Source organism: Furipterus horrens, unplaced genomic scaffold (assembly GCF_987537825.1).
Source record: "Furipterus horrens unplaced genomic scaffold, mFurHor1.1.pri manual_scaffold_10, whole genome shotgun sequence".
NCBI lineage: Eukaryota > Metazoa > Chordata > Mammalia > Chiroptera > Furipteridae > Furipterus > Furipterus horrens.
In genome coordinates, this window is record NW_028327180.1 from 97,657,399 (window position 1) to 97,674,526 (window position 17,128).

Here is a 17,128-nt window from a genome sequence, read left to right on the forward strand (position 1 = left end):
AGCTGAAATATCTTTACTATTTATAATGACACTTCCCTAAGGAACAGAAGGTAAAATTGGGGTGAGTCCTGAAATGAGCAACTGAATGCAAAAAAATCCCAACACACACCAAAATGCTTGGCTCGTGTTTTCACTGAGGTCACGAGCTGAGGGAGCATCTTATCTACAGGAAACCAACTGCTATCTTATCTGCGCATGGTCATTCCTACCTGCCAAAGAGTACTTTTCTTGGGGGACTCATCTTCATTTTGGTCCTCCATAACTGAAGTGTTCTAAGGGGGGAAAAACAGGTTATTTGAATTATGCCAAGTTTTGCATAAATAACTAAATAACTACACCAAGATCTAATTCTGAAGACCCGCCCTGCAGTGTCCCAGCACAGACCCGGAGCCGATGTGGCCTGTGGCTGCCGACACTGCTATTTTGGGTCAAGGAGGCTGTGCTCCCCTTTCAGAGATCAACAGTCAGTGTGGGGGGACAGAAGCCTCCCTTATGTGAAGGCTGGTCGGGCCAGAGTAGAACACAGGCTAAGCCAGGGCCGTGGGGCTGAAGCCCCGCCTCAGGCCCCACTGTTGTTCCTGCGCTTGTGGCAGGAAGCCCCAGAGACCCCCGAGTCCCTGATGACCGCACAAAACGCTTACTAGGACGTCGGCTGCTCCGTAGCCCGCCCACCCGTCCCTCAGCAGTTAGAGCTGGCACGGGCCTGGAAGCGCCCTCCCTCTCCCAGCCTCTCTCCTTCCTCCTCCGATGACCTCGATTCTCTCTGGACAGCCTCTGCGATCTCCCCTAGAGGGCAGGGTGGGTGCCCCAACCTCCTTCCCGAAAGGCGGGTGCTGTTAGCCAGTGAAATCTGGCTGGCCCGAGGAACGCGTTAGCGTTTGATTTTGTGTTTACTGCACAAAGAGGCCCTGTGTAATCATTCTTTCTGGTGACCCAGCCGTTCAATAGCTGCCCATTAACTGGAGATTACACATGATTGGATTTTCCCTTCGGAAGTTCCTACCTAATAGCTAAATGGAAACCTAATGAGAAGGGGAAGTGGAAGAGCTGCACTCTGAAGGGAGTAACAACTCATCTATGGCCACAGTCCCTGTAAGATTGCTTCCCAAGCCTAAAATTACAAGACTGGGGCACAAAACTTAAACTACAGCATCTGTCCCCTAGTGTTATGCAAAAGGATCCTACAGATCTGTTTAAGTGATCAATATTGACATGAGCCTGTTTACTGCCTGTACGGGAGAAGCCTCTCTCTCAGGTTTTCCCTATTTTTCCTTTGTATTCTGCAAGTAGTAAAAAAAAACAATGTTTGGACCCATACAGTATTTCCAAACAAGCTCTTGAAAGTGCCTGACGCAGACAATGGCAGAAGCATGGGCACCGAGTGCTGGGGCCCCACTCCACAGGTGGCACGGCTGGCGCACATCAGGAATGGGGTGTGATGTAGAGGGGAAGCCGGGCGCTCTGGAAACCTGGGAGAAGGGAGAACCCGGGTCTGGCCCCTGCTCAATGAGCGTGCGTGTGATCCTGAGCAAGCCGTATTAGCCGTGGGCAAATACAAACCACAGGAGTTGTTGGGGGGACTGCCAATACCCAGCACAGTGCCAGTATGTTTAACAGGCATTAAGCCTGCTTACGCCCCACTTCGAAGATGCTACTTTGCCCCAAGTGGTAGCTTCTCACACTTTTCTGACCTCAGGCTTAGAGAGAATGGCTCCATTGGTTGCCAAGAGAGAAAACCCACCGCTTCCTCAATAAACTCTTATTAGCCCAAAGCACCCAGGTCTGCAGTGGGGGCAGGGAGGGCAGGGCAGGGCCCCGGCTGTGAACACCAGCAAGGAGCCAGTAAGGAAGGCAGTGTGTCCCAGCATCCGGAACAGGTCTAGAGCGGTGGCAGCAGTAGGCGGTCCTGGGTGAGGAGGAGGTGCAGAGCAGGGAAACCAAAGCAGTAGTTCCCTCCCCGTGTCACTGTCCTTTTACTGCTCGCTGGAAGGCCTCAAGAGATTAATGAAGCAGGCAGGTTTCATCAGGAGAATGAATTAAAGCGGGAACAGTGATCGGTGCATCATCTCCTGCGCCTGCCTGGTGGTGACAACGCCGTCCTGGCAATGTCGCAATGTCCTGCGCTCTAAGAGAGTGGCAAGAAGAAACAATGAACTCATGGAGAGCTGAGCAAGTCAAGTGGAAGAGAGATACGTTCCTCCTTCCGTGTCTCCAGGCACCCAGGATACGTATGAGAGATGTATGTATCATGTTTTCAAAAAAAAAACTTCTGAAATACAGGCGCCTGAATACACCTCAGCTACCTTCGTAATTTCCTCAGAGAGAACACAAAGAAAGAAGTCCCTGTAGACCACACAAGAAACCGGCTTTGCAGTAAACAAACTTTATTCTTCCTTTCATTCACTCTAAAACAGAGAAATGGTTTCTATTTATATAGTTGAGAGGAAAACAACCCCTCTGATAAAAACAGCAACTCTTTCCTTAAAGACGCCCCGTTTAATAACACGGTATTTAACCAAGCCCTGTGGGGGCTGGAAGAGCTCCTCCATCACATGTATTTTTTCCGTGTCTCACAAAGCCCCCAGGAGACACCCCAGGGAAACGCTGCTCTCAAGCCGCCTCTGATCAGAGGGTCATTTCCAAGGAGAGTTCCAGGTGACACAAGAGACGTTCTGAGACAAAGGGGTCCCAGGGTCTCATCAAGTTGAAGAAATGCCACTTGTGTGCACTGCCCCTCCTCCCTCCCCCACCACAATACACTTTATTAATTCACCAAAGGCTCGGTGACATCTCTTGGCTTAAAAATCAGGTTACGGTGGCTGAGCCCAGCTTTCCCAAGTTTGGGGGATACGGGACCCCCCCTTTTATAACCCAGCTCAGCACACACACTGGCAAACAGTGGGCTGGGGCGACGGCAGGTCAGAACCCCCTCCTCCTCCCACTTCACAGGACAAACACGTCTGGGGAGCAAAAGAAACGCCCACCTTGGGTAAATAAAATACACACCTTTTCTATCCCCGTCACCTTCCCCAAACTGCTACATGGGGTGGTGGGGACAAAAGTCCCTTCTAGCAGCCACAGTTTTTAAAATTACTTGGGCATTTACTCCTTAGAGGTATTAACAGGCAAAAGGTCACAGGTTCAAGAGTGAGGTAAGAGAAAAGAACAGGCTTTCCACACGGAAAAAGAAGGTGGTTTCCTCCATCCAAACCCTCAGTCAGAACCGTGCGGTGAGCTGACCTCAGAGCTGAAACCCTCTTTAAGTCCCCACCGCTTCTGGGGAAGGGACGTTCTGGGAAATACCAGGCGGCGTGCTCACTTCCTACCCACCTCATCACCGTCCCCTTCCTCCCACACCTCTACCAGGAAGCAGCACGGCAAAGAAAAACGCAGCCCTTCTCATTCTGATATCACTGCCGATGAGAGATGCGATCCAGGAAGCGGCAGGCTGGCGAGGGCAGACGCGCCCCGGTGCTGCTGACACGGGGGCCCGACCCTTCTCTGTCGTGTGGGGGCCGTCACGTGCCGTGTCGGATGTCTGGCAGCGCCCTGGCTTCCACCTTCGAGAAGCCAGGAGCATCGCCCTCCCGTGCCCTCGGGGTGACAACCAAGAACATCTCCAGACGGCCAAGAGCCAGGGGCGACGGGGAAATTGCCCCCTTCCCTTAGGAGCCACTGCTCGAAGGGTGTCAGCTCTGAACTTGCCGCCCTGGGAAGACGGACTAAATAACCATCATCTCGGACTGGCCTTCCCACCCCCCCCAACCCCCCCGCTTCTGTGGCCCGTGACAGCATGCAGCTTCTTCAAATACAGCCTGACCTCACCATGGCCAGGCAATTCATAGAGTGCAGATGCCTAAATCCCGGACTACAGTCCTGCTTGACATTAAATTCATATTTGGGGACACTTCATTCCGGAGTTCTTTACTGAATGAAGATCCACGGGCTCGGGGCTGTGGATGAGGGCTACACATGGCAGGGGGCCACGAACCAAACCGAGTGTGTGCACGCCTCCAGGAAGAAAATCCAGGGCTTTCATTAGGTTCTCAAAGGCGTCCCAAATGCAATAAGACAGCAAACCGTGTCTTTGACCAAAAAGCAGGCCAGGGTGGATAGAGCCTAAGCGTATCTTTTTTGTTGTTTTTACGTTCCCCAGGAAATTTTCACGTCTATCTGTTTTAAAATCACTGTGATGGCAGAGTGATGGGGTCTGTGTAAGGAATCTGCACTGATACCATCATGACAGACTGCATCCGATACGTGGGATTTAAGAACCACCAAGTACCACGAGAACTAACGCCCGTTCTCCTCCAAAGCCTTCGGCAGGAGACACCAAAAGGAAACGCTGCTCTCAAGCCACACTGATCAGAGGACCATTTTCGAGGAGAATTCCAGGTGACACAAGGGATGTCCAGAGAAAAAGGGGTCCCAGGGTCTAATTAGGTCTGACACAGGCTGTGTTCAGAGTGAGTGCTCGCCCCGCCCCGACCACCCCCACCCCCACTCCCATTTATAATGCACTTCCATTTAGGCAGCAAAGGCCCTGTAACATCTCATGACTTAAAAACCACGTTAAGGTGGCTGAGCCTAGCTTTCCCAAGTTTGGGGGATATGGACACCCCCCTTTATATTTCTTAATTAACAGGCAAGCACTGGACTAGGGCAATAGCATGACGAAATTCCTTCTTTCTCCCACTTAACCAGACAAATACTTCTGGAAGACAAAGGAAACACTCCCTTTTGGTAAATACAAGCTACAGCTTTCCTATTTCCCATCACCCTCCCCGACTGCTCTGTGGGTTAGTGTGTGTGTAGGCAGAACAGGGTCTGATCTCTGTTTGCCAGTGGGGGCCACCAACTAATACAAACTGCGTCCCGCCTAGAAAAATCTATACGTGAAGAGTTATATAAGAGGAACAAGTATCCTACTTTAAAAATGCTACCAATTCTGCACTTTGAAGTTTCATGATGAGAAATGCATATAAATGTAAGATTTTCCTACAAAAAGCATCTTTACTCCTGAGAGGAAGCAAAAGGAAACCTACAAAGGATCTGGAAAACATGGAGGCATTCTGCCATTTTCTCTTATGTTTTTAAAGTTTTAGATTTAAGACATTAAGGATGTCAGGTACGTAATATAAAATGCTATTAGCTAATTTCATTGCGTCTGTAATAGGCTTGTTCATACACTGCCTTTTAATCTTCATAAAAAAGTGTAAAAGTAATATTCCAAGTCTACAGAAGAAGCTGAGGAACAGAGAAGCAAGCAGTGATTAAGAACCACACAGTTAGAAAGCCCGACACAGATCTAGGTCTGCTGGACTCAGAGCTCACTGTACTTTCCACAGAGAGAAATACATCTCAGGTGCTTTCCAGCTGCTGGCTCTGGACTACGAGATCAACTTAATAGGCTGCAACCAGCATTTTTTAATAAAATGAAATTGAATCTGGGCATTCCCCGGCCCACAACAATAAGTGTAAGACAAATCACACAAGAAGGCTAAAAGGAATGAGCAAAAACATAACAGGAAAATTCAGATTAAAAGGAGAGCAAGCCATTACTGCAAGGAGAGCACTATTCAAGTCAAAGCCCTGAAGAGCCTAGAAAGTTCTTTAAACTTGCTAAAAGGCAAAATTTATAAAGAGGATAATGTGTCCTTGTATGTACTGAGTAAAATACCACAAAGCACACCAAGGAAAACATGTTTTTAGTTTTTTAAAATACTCTTCATATTTGACATATCAAGTAGACCAAACCATCTGATTTTCCATGGACCATTTCAAAAAACCGATAGAGCATCCTAGGACACATGAGAGATCTCAAGTACAATTAGAAATCAGGACGAGATTCTAGTACGTTTAAGACCAGGCCAAGCAGAAAAGTCTAAATCTAGTTTGCCAATTACAACTTGCCAAAACTTCCAAAGATAAGTACATGTGATAACGCCCGACAGAGTCAAGCCAAACACCTTTGCTTTGTTACTGTTAATCCCACCAAGGCCTCTACGTTGGCCTCAAGTTCTTTCCCATAAAACTGAACCTTACCAACACATTGCCGAGAAAAAATGAGATCACTGGAAAGTCAGAAGCATTCATCTGGAAAAAGAGATGAGCTGAGCCAAGAAAGCAGCGCCGGCTCTCACACTGATCTTGCAGCACAGAAGGGGGGAGCCATGGCTGCATCTACGCACACGCGACTTCTTAATCCGATGATTGTGGCCGCCATTAAAACACAGCTTAATCAGAAACCTTCTCTCCTCCTCCCTCCACACAAATACTCAAATATAGAGGGGAAAACAGTTGTTTTCTTTCTACAATATAATTAAAAATTAATACGTTTTTAATCTACTGGGAGTCTGACTGAACTTGCAGCTACATGATTGGTACAATGTAGCAAGTTTTCTTCAAATTTATCTAACCTGTAGTTCCACTCAAACTTCTGGGAGTGTCCCTCGAAATGTAGTGACATAAGCAACCTTCATCTATCATAAAAAAAAGGAGAACATTCAGCTACGGAAACCCCCACACATAAAAGAACAGAAGAGAGGGTAAAGGGTAGAGAAAAAGGAGAAGAAAACTAAAACAACACCTCAAATCAGCCGTTCTTAACCGGCGTGCTACAAGATAATTAAGAGTGACTCAGTAACTGTTTCCTTAATTCTCCTAAGGACAGTACATCGATACTATCATTCTAGCTATGGACAAGAGAAGGTAATTTATTGTATGCCATGTATGCCTTCACTGCTCATGGCATCTGACTGAGAAAAGTTACTCCAAACTGAAATAAATATGCTCAAGCAAGCATACAATGTTATTTTTTTAATTCTTTATTCATTCATTCATTTATTCATTTATTGAGAGAAGTGAAAGGAGAAAGAGAGGGAAACATCACTCTGTGGCTGCCTCTCGTGCACCCCCAACTGGGGACCTGACGTGCAACCGAGTCATGTGCCCTGACTGGGAATCGAACCAGCGACACTTGGCTTGACGGCTGACGCTCAATCCACTGAGCCACAGCAGCCAGGCTACAATGTTATTTTTAAATCAAATATTCAAAACTTAAGTACAGAAGTGTACCAAAAGCAGAAAGGAAACAAGGTTTTGCTCACACAAGAAAAAAAAAAACAAGATTATAACAGAAATGAAAATAAATTACAATGTCCAAGAAGGATAAATTAAAATAAAAAATATAATGAGGCATTGAAGAAAAGCAGGAAAAAACCTAAGAGAATGAAAACAGGATGAACACAAATGGAACAGAGACAAAGTAGTTGACATGGAAGACAAGGAAGATCCAGCCTATGTATAACTGGAGTTTCTAAACACACACGCACACACACACACACACACTCTAAAATAAAGAAACAAAAGTAACATTTAAAACTAGAATCCAAGTGGTTATCAAGGGCTGAGTGAGAGGAAATGGGGAGTGACAACCAGAAGTGTTTCATTTTGGGATAATAAAAATGTTCTAAATTAATTGTAGTAATAGTTGCACAATTCTACAAATACACTAAAAATCAATGAATTTTATACTCCAAGTGTCTAAAGTATATAATATGTAAATGATATCTCAATAAAGCCATACTTTTTAAAAAACTGTAATTCAAGAAAACTTTGCAGAAATAAAAGGAAACCAGACTGACTGCATGTTAAAAGGATTTCTAGGTACTAGGAAAAATTGGCTGACAGCATTCAACCCCAGAGATATCCTTGGAAAATTATTAAATTTTAAAGATAGAGAGAAAACTTCTGCCTCCAGTCCCAAGTAATTAATTTAAAGAGAGAGGGTGAGCACGAGGGCACATCAGTTACACTAGAATCAGATGACTTACAAACAGCATACCGAGCAAGGCGTCAGTGGAGCAGCATTCTATAAAAAATGTAGGAAAGACTGTGTAAAGCAACGATTTTGTATCCAAAGGCGACAGAAAACAGGTTTAAGTAACAGGGACGAGTATTCTGTGCCCACGAGCCCTCCTTGAATAACCAAGAGATGACTTGAAAAACTTGAGCAAGAAGATTAATGGTAAATATTTAAGATAATTAATTGTGGGCCTAAGAATAATGCAAAGATGAAAATGAGGGTAGAAGAATATTTCATCCATTCTGATAAAGTGCAAATAATGCAACTCAAAAATGTGAAGGAGGAGGGATTGGGAAAAGGAAAGAAAAATAACCGATTATCGCACAGGCAATAGGAGGGAGGTAGAGAATACCATTAGAGATTGATACGATTGTTAATGAAGCATCAGATAAGAAAACAACAATTATAGACATTTAAAAACTGTAAGTAAAGTTTAACTAGAACAGAAATACAAACCTTCCTGATTTTCAAAAGAAATTTTAAAAATTAAGAGCAAAGAAAACACAGCGTAAAAGGAAAGAAACCAAAAGATACACAAAGTGACAGAGACTAAAAATACTCTAACACACACGCTACTCCCAAGAAGACAGATCAAGAGGACGCCAAAGAAAGTTCTGAAGGATAAACACCATCGAGATGGTAGACAGCTATTAGAAATGTCAAACCTTACACCATTAACAGAGACTAACCCTGCTTTTCAAGCACACATGAAAAATTTATAAAAATTGGTCATATATTAGGTCACAGAGAAATAGCAATTTCTGTAAAGGAGAAAAAAATCAAATAATAGTCTCTGATCAAAAGATAATAAAACTAGAAATAATCCCTATAAAAAGAACTAAAAGTTTTCCTTCAAAAATCGATGCTATGGAACAATTTATGCAGCTTCGGGCCTGTATGTCCTTCCAAGATTTGGTAGACCTCCCCTGTGAAACCATGCTGGTTTGATGCGTTTCTGTGGGTTAGTTCGTTATCTCATAAGTTTCTCTATTCTTTTCTTCATAACTTGTTCAGGAAGACAACTCAACATTATAAAAATGACAGTTCACCCTAATTTGTAAGTTTAGCATGCACCCAACAATCACACAGAAAGCTCCTTATGGAAAAAGACAAGTTGACACTCAAGTTCATATGGAAAAACCAACTTGCAAGAGCCCTCAGAAAACACGGGGAAAAAAAGCTACCTGGGGAGGATGAAGCCCTACAAGAAGAAAAACACACTGTAGGACAAGCTAAGTAAAAACGAGGTATTTTATGGCACAAAAACACACGATTACTCCAGAGCAGGGCTCAGCAAGCTTCTGTCAAGAGTCAGAGGGAAAGTATTTTAAGCTCCGCGGGCCTCACGGTCTCTGTCACGGCCACTCAGCCCTTCTGCTGCAGGCCAGAGCGGCCAGACACACGTAAACGCATGAGTGTGGACGTACTCCAATTTAACGTTATTCACAATCACAGGCTGGGTTTGGCCAGCAGACGAGAGTTGCCAAGCCCTGGTCCAACGGAACAGAATGTCCAGAAACAGACCCGAGTACATATGGAAATTCAGTACATGATAAAAGTAACATCTCAGATCACTGGGGAGCTTTGAAATAGGAAGTGCTGGGACAAATGGTTAGCCACTCGGAAAGGGCTAAAATTAGATCCATACTTAATACAATACACATGAAGAGACTCCAAACTGGTCAGAAATGTACAGAGGGAAACCGTAAGTACTGGAAAAAGACATGTTGGTTTCTTTAAAACTTGGGTGAAGGGAAATGGTATTTAACTATGAGTCAAAATTCAGATGTAATAAAAGGTAGAAAATTTTGGCTAGATAAAAATGTTAAACTTTTACACATTATTTTTAAAAACACCATGAACAAAGTCAAAGGATAAGCAAAAAACTAGAAAAACTATTTGTGACATATGTCACAGATACAAAGACTTACATGCCTAAAATGTATCTTTTAAATTGAGGGAGGTAAAAATGAGCAAAGTCTCAAGAGGAAAACGAGGAAAAGACATGAACACTTTTCCACAGCCACAAAGACGATCCTTAAATAAAAGCTCTTCAGCCTTACAATTAAAGAGATGCAAACTAAAGCTGCACAGTTCTCACCCAACACTGGCAAATCTCCAGCAGTATGACAAGCCACCCTGCCTGTGACCCAGTGAGGAAACAGGCCCTCTCGGAGAATTTGGCAATCCCCAGCAAAACTACCGAAGGAGCTTCACGTTTTGATCCAGAACTACCTTTGATCCAGCAACCCCACTTCTAGGAATTTTCCCTGAAGATACACCATAATTAAATAATAATATGAAAATACCGACGCCCAAGGTTATTCACTAGAACACTGTAAGTTAAAAACAAACAAACACTGAAACAACCTACAGGATCATATACAGTATTCCCTCACTTATCGCGGGGATTACGTCCCAGCCACCCCGCAAAGTAGGAACCTTACATTTATTCTACACTCTTAAATCTACGTCACTTTAACAACATACGTGTACAGTGCCGCAAAATCCTGATATAGCAAAAAATCCACAATAAATAATTAAATGTAATATTTTTAAAAATCCTGCGATACAGTGAGGCCGCGATAAGTGACCCGCGATAGAGAGAGGGACTCCTGTGTAAGATACTAGCTGAATAAACTATGATATCAACACAACGGGGTACTTTGTAGCCTGAAGCAAGAATAAAGAAGGCCACTATGGACTGAAATAGAGTAATTTTCAGGGTACATTTTTAGATGAAAACAGCAAAGTGCAAACGAGTATACCTGTTCATTAGTGCATTAAAGACCCAGGAAGTATAAAACAAAAACTAATCAAACTGGTCACCAAGTAGAAGCAGGACCAGAAGAATGAAAGATGGGGACTGAGACAGGATGACTGCGCCTTTTCGTGCTGATTTCATTCTGAAAACTACATTAAATGCTTCATATACTCAAAACTAGAATCAACAAAGACTGGAAGAGAGAGATGGGATGGGAGTAAAAACAAATAAACCGAAACGTATTTCAAATGAACAGCACAGTCACACTTAATGGTAGAGGCAAACTAACCCAAGCGACTCTTGAACTCAGCTGTTTCACTACATCCACAAACAAACATATTTTTCAGCTGTAAAAAATGTTCAGTGTAGCTCGTGCATTGACTTCTCAGTGGTATCAGTGAGCAATTCTGAAATTACCTAATATGTACTCTAGGACCGAGCAAGTATCTATCCTGTGGAAAAGAGAAGCCGGGTTTCTCGCTGTTCGAGACGGGAATCACGGACGTGAGAAGGCTGCCTTACAGGAGGCTGGAGTGGAGAAATCATTGTGAACTCAGTTTTTAATACACAGCGAAGGAGGGAGTCTGGTTTAGTACACAGGGAGACAATACGTTCCCAAACACGCCTGGCTAAGGGGGCCGAGAGGCAATGGAGCCCAGAGCACACTAAGCGCACCCAGTTCTCAGACCTAAAGACCACACTCTTCGCTAAAAGAACGAGGGCCTGTTGGAGGCTCGAGCGACTCCGAGGCTGAGCACAGGAGAATACAAGGTGAGCCTGGGACATTTCTGTTCCAGCAGAAGGAGGCGCTCAAAGAATTATGGGGACAGGTCGCAAGGCTATGGGAGCCAGCTGGAAAGGGCACCCACGGGACAAACTTTGACCATCAAAATAAATGATAAATACAAATTATATCCCACTGAATAAAATAGGGAGCCACAAGTCTATACCGACAGACCAAATGAATTAAAATGAAATTTTAATGAAAAGAGAACATTTGCAGTTACAAGGTACCCTCCATCAAACAAACAAAAAACTCTTAGTTACAAAGGGGAAAAGCATGACTTTCCAGTTAGGAGAGCTGCAAGGTACCACCTAGCTCAAGGAATCAAAGTGACCGCCATTAGTAACGAGACAAATCAAAATCATGCCCACCGGACGGGGTGCAGCGAGAACACAGCGTGACTTCTGTGACATTTCCATCGAAGACGCATAACCCAAATGCAATCATAAGGAAGCAACAGACAGATGCGAACTGACCGGCATACCACAAAATAACTGATCTGTATAGTCAAGGGTCTCGGTCACGAAGCCCAGCGAAGGCCAGGAAACCGCTCCAGACTGACGGAAACTAAGGCAGCATGACAAGTAAAGGCCACGCGCCATTTTGATCAACTCTCAGACGATCTCAGTAAACATCTCCAACTAGTACTGACTGGTTTGTCTTCCCAGGTCATTCACTACTTGAAAACTAGGGGTTCATCCATCTACCCCTTTCCTGTGAACACTACCAGGGCGCCCTGAGCAACGTTTCTTTTGGTTAAGTCTCTTCATTGTCATTAATTAGGTAGGTGATAGTTTCTTCTGCCCACCACGACTCTATCCCTTAATGCTTCATTTCCTGTAGTCTTAAAGATGAAGGCTGTAACACTTTTCTTTTACTCCAAATTAAACGACTAGAAAGCATCTTCTAATAGAAGAGATTTTACAAGGACTCCATCCAGTAAGTGACGCCTGGTTTTCTAAAGGGAGGATGGGGTAGAAAGAAGGTTCTTTATAATAGGGTAACAAGTCTTTATATGCAATCTATCTACAAAGGTTGGCAGCCAGTTCCTTGTATTAGCAGACCATGGTAGCACGCACAGCGCATAGTTAGTAACCAGTAAACGTGTACAAGACGTACAAGTGATTCTATGCTTTAAGTATTTTCTAAATAACCTCACCCTAATGGAATGATCTCGATTTTGAACTCCAGTCACAGCGCCCAGGCGACTCAATAGGAAGCATGGGCTGGCACAGTTGCTGCGTGTCTCTGGAGCCCTTTCTCTCGGCCAAGCATCCAGTGGAATGGGATCCTCTTTTAGTGGGGCATTAGCTGACTCAACACACACTCGGAATGCTCAGAGGGGAGCTGCCGCTGGAAAGAGGCTTGTGGACGCAGAACGCACTACTGAATCACGCAGAAAAGGCCTGTCAGGCTTCTCCGAAGTAATCACGTTCAGTCCTAGTCAGAGTACAGACCCTAGCAAGAGATGCAAACCCTCTGGAAAATAACTGGACAAGATACATACAGTACATCTCCTAGAAATATAGCCTACATAATTCAAAGTGAAGGCAGCGAGCTATGCGCAAAGATAGTGACTAGTTTTTTATTAATTAAAAATGAAGATTCTAAGCACCCAGAAAAATGACAAATGTTGGGATGTTCATAAAATACATTTTACAGTACTTTCAAGTGAGAAATTTTTAAGAATAGAAAAATCTTAACTCAACCACCATGAACAAGCGTACAAAGCATATAAAGTAAAACAGAGCATATAAAACTACAGTTGACCCTTGAATAATGCTGGTGTTAGGGACACTGTCCCCAGCACAGTCAAAATCCATGTATAACTTCTGACTCCCCCAAAACTTCATTGTCCCCAAGTATTCGTGGGGGGTTGGTTCCAGAACCCCAGCAAATACCAAATCTGAGGATGATTAAGGCCCATATAGGAAATGATGTATATAGGTTAACGCATACAGTTAACCTGTGCCTCTGTGAACTCCAAACCATGGATAGAAAGCAGGATTTATTGGAAAAAATCCACAGTCAGTGGACCTGCACAGTTAAAACCTGTGCTGCTGAAGGGTCAACAATGTGTGTGTGAGTGTGTGTGTGTGTGCATATATGTGTATAAATATATAAATATATAAAAAAGTTATCAAATATTCTCAGCCATGGAAGACATATGCATAGATTAAAACTAAAACTATGCCAAAATATTGAGTGGCACTCCCTAAATTGAAATTTATTTCTCATTTTCCTTTCCACTTCTATCCAACATTCTACAATATACATGTATATAATCAGAAAGAGTATTTTATAAGCAAAACAAAAGTACAAGTTAGTCTTCAAAGAAAACTTAATTTTTACTCAAGGTACTCTCCCAACTCACATGAATACTTAAGACTCGAAAACTCAGAGGACCAAGTCCAAAGTGGTTCTGGCTATGACAGCAAATACCATCCCCCTATTAATCTGACAAAGCTTGGGGACAGCCAGCAGTTCCCTCCGATTCCACTTCATTATGCTTCCGCAGGGCCTTTCCTAGGAATGGGTGTATTTACCATGCAGTGAACACCATGATCCTTTTTCTCATGGAACCTGGATTCTGGGGAGGCAGAAAGTCAGGAGAAAAAGAACAAGCATGGAATATAATTTCAGGCAGTGCTATGTGCTACGAAGAAAAAAATAAAGCAGGCCAAAGGAGCCGAGTGAAAAGCAGAAAGCTATTTTCGATTGGGTGGTTAGAGGAGGCCTCTAAAGAGATATTTGATCGTGTGAGCTACCGGTATAATAACACGAATAGCATTCCTATTGCGTAATTGTCCCAAGATTTAGAAAACTCTGTTTACAACTTAAAATAATCATCTCTAAGAAAAGAGTTTCTACTTTAAGAGGCAGTGAGGTATACTGGAAGAGAGAGACCAGGCCTTAACCCTGGCTTTGCTAGTAGTAGGTGTGTGCCCTTGGGCAAGTCACAAGCTCCCTTTCCCTCTCTGAACCTGAATCTCCGAAGAGGTAAAAGCTGACAAAATGGCAATGAGGAGATAAAGTCGCTCGGAGGATTAAGAAAGATGAGGTATGGGAAAGAACGCAGTAAACAGATCTGGCATAACTTCACTGCCTGAGTCCCCTGCATGCTTATGGCTCTTCCACACGGTGAGGACTGTAAACTGAACGATCCTCGGGAAGAACCAGCACTGCAAGCAGACACATGTCACATTTTTCTCTTCTGGCCAAACCAGAGCCTCCCAAGTCCAAATCCCTCCTGTCTAAATGCTTGTTAGATAATGGTGGCATAAATGATAGCAGCTTGACAAGGCTGGGATCAGTGACACTAATGTCACACTCAATCCTTCACTTGGGCATGAACTGCCTTTGATTCTACCTTGTACCCCTAACTCCAAAGCGTGGCTTCCTCTCAGTCAACGACCGCGACGGTTAATCTTACGTGTCACCTTGGCCATGCTACAGTGGCCAGCTGTTTACTTAAGCACTGGCCTAGATGGTGCTGTGACGGCCGTCTATAGATGGGATGGACATTAACAACTAGTGGCTGAGTAAAGCCGATTCCCCTCCACAACGGAGGTGGGCCCCATCCATCAGCTGAAGACTCTGCCTCAAGCCGACGAGAGAAAAACCCTGACTTTCCAGCTGCTGACTGGCCCCAAATTCCAAACTTGCCAGTCCGCAGAATCACGTGAGCCAATTCTCTACACAATATCTATTTCCCTACCTACCTACTGCTGGTTCTGCTTCTCTAGAGACCTCTGATACCTGGCCGGCCTTCAGGCTGGTCTCCCTCCTTCTCTCTTCATTCTATCACCTACACAGCAGCAAGAGCACCTGTTAACGTGGCCGTCAGATAAATTACTCCTCTCCTCAAATTCTCTAATGACTTCCCACCTCGTGAAAAATGGAAGCCTCCAACTTTGGAGTGCCCTATCCCCCTTTTCTCCAGAGCATTTGTTACTCCTGAATATATTATGTGTTTTACTCATTTTATTTCTTTATTTTCCCACTAAAGTTTAGATAAACAAAAAGTGATTTTTAATTTATTCTTTGTGCCTTCCTGTTTCCCAGTTTTCTTCGTTGGGCATTTATTTCTATGATAATCATATATTGCTGAGTATAAATAATGTAAATTAGAATAACCCTTTTAATCAAAGTTTGGTCAAAGTTTAAAAGCCTTAAGAAAGTTCGTATCACCCTGACCGGTGTGGGTCAATGGATTGGGCATCATCTCACAAACCAAAAGGTCGCTAGTTCGATTCTTGGTCAGGGCATATGCCTAGGTTGCGGGTTCAGTCCCTGGTTGGGGCACATATGAGAGGCAATCAATGGATGTTCCTCTCTCACATCGATGCTTCTTTCCTTCTCTTTCTCCCTCCCTTCTCCTCTTTCTAAAAAGAAATAATAATAAATTTTTTAAATGGTTCATAACCCTGACTTCAGAATTTTTCCAATGTATAATATGACCTAAAGAATTAATCATAAGTATACACTAAAACTTAATGACCTAAATAAATGTCTATCAATAAGAGACTGATTAAATTACTATACTCCCAGACAATGAGTCTATAGTTATTAAAAACGAAGATCTAAGTTTATTAATATGAATTATATTGGTAAAAATCGGTTTATAATTCAGTATAGAGCATGAGCCTATATATAAACAAACACAAATATATATACATACATATATAGAAATGTCAAGAAGAAAAAAAGGTGGGCACAAATGAATTAAGATTATGGCTGAATGGTTAATTTCTGTACTTCTTGACTGTCTAAAATTTTTACAATCAAAAAGTGTTACTCTAACAAGCAAAACAATATAAATCAATAGAAATACATAAAAACTACAAACAGCATAATGAACATGAGTCATATGAGATATATCAACACTTTTGAAAAATGTAAGACATCTTCTAATGTGGTATGAGTCCCATTTACCCACTTCCCTGTCCTTAAATGACACCATTAAACCTGATCCATCATATGCACTGTTTGGGAAACCATAAATTAAAACTGTCAGTGAATCCAGTTTTTAGTCTTAGCTTTCTCACGGCAGAGGTTCTCTTCCATAGGAACTGCATGCCATTTCCTGAGTGCTAGTACCGTATGTCAGGCATGGTGCTACCCTTAGAGCTTTCAACAAGATATGAACTTCCTTGCTGATCACTGAGTCACCTTGTGTGCAGAAAACATGACATGAAAATGATTAAAAATTTTTTCAATTCATAAGAACAAGAATCACTCTTTCATAAAAATGTTAAAACGAGTCTCTAGCACAAATCTTTCAGAGCTTATCCTCATTAACAAGACACTCTGAAGCGAGTGTCTGTAGAAGCCAGCGTGGCGTGGGGACCACAGGCCCACAGGGGCGATGACGATGAGGACACTAGGGGAACAGGAGAAGCCAAAGCCTGAAGGAGACGTCTGTGCCCATCACCGGACACACAGAAGCGAAACATGAGTAGATGATCGCAAGTCAGCGGGGGAAAAACTAGATCACAGAGAAACTGTAAGGATTAACTGTAAAGAATAGAGCCATAAGCCACCGGAGGAATGGCAGAGGAAGGTAGTAAGGATGACTACATGAAAGGTAAAACTTCTTTCAAAACTTTCAAGGCAAAAAGCCTTATTAACCAAACTGAAAGGCAAATGTCAAACTGGGGGGAATACTTGCAATAAGAGTTCCTATAAATCATACTCTTAAAAAATAAAGAAA

General features: G+C 43.3%; 1 protein-coding gene across 4 annotated transcripts in view; it reads right to left on the minus strand.

The window, feature by feature from the left end:
* Positions 1–17,128, minus strand: part of FBXW11 (F-box and WD repeat domain containing 11) — a 97,874-nt gene that overhangs the window by 40,960 nt on the left and 39,786 nt on the right. For 2 of the 4 annotated variants that reach the window (XM_090288579.1, XM_090288576.1), the window contains one exon: positions 210–272. The exons of the other annotated variants lie outside the window; for them this stretch is intronic. In XM_090288579.1, coding sequence (XP_090144705.1) covers positions 210–272 — 63 coding nt within the window. The remainder of the gene's footprint in view (positions 1–209; positions 273–17,128) is intronic. 4 annotated transcript variants of the gene reach the window in all.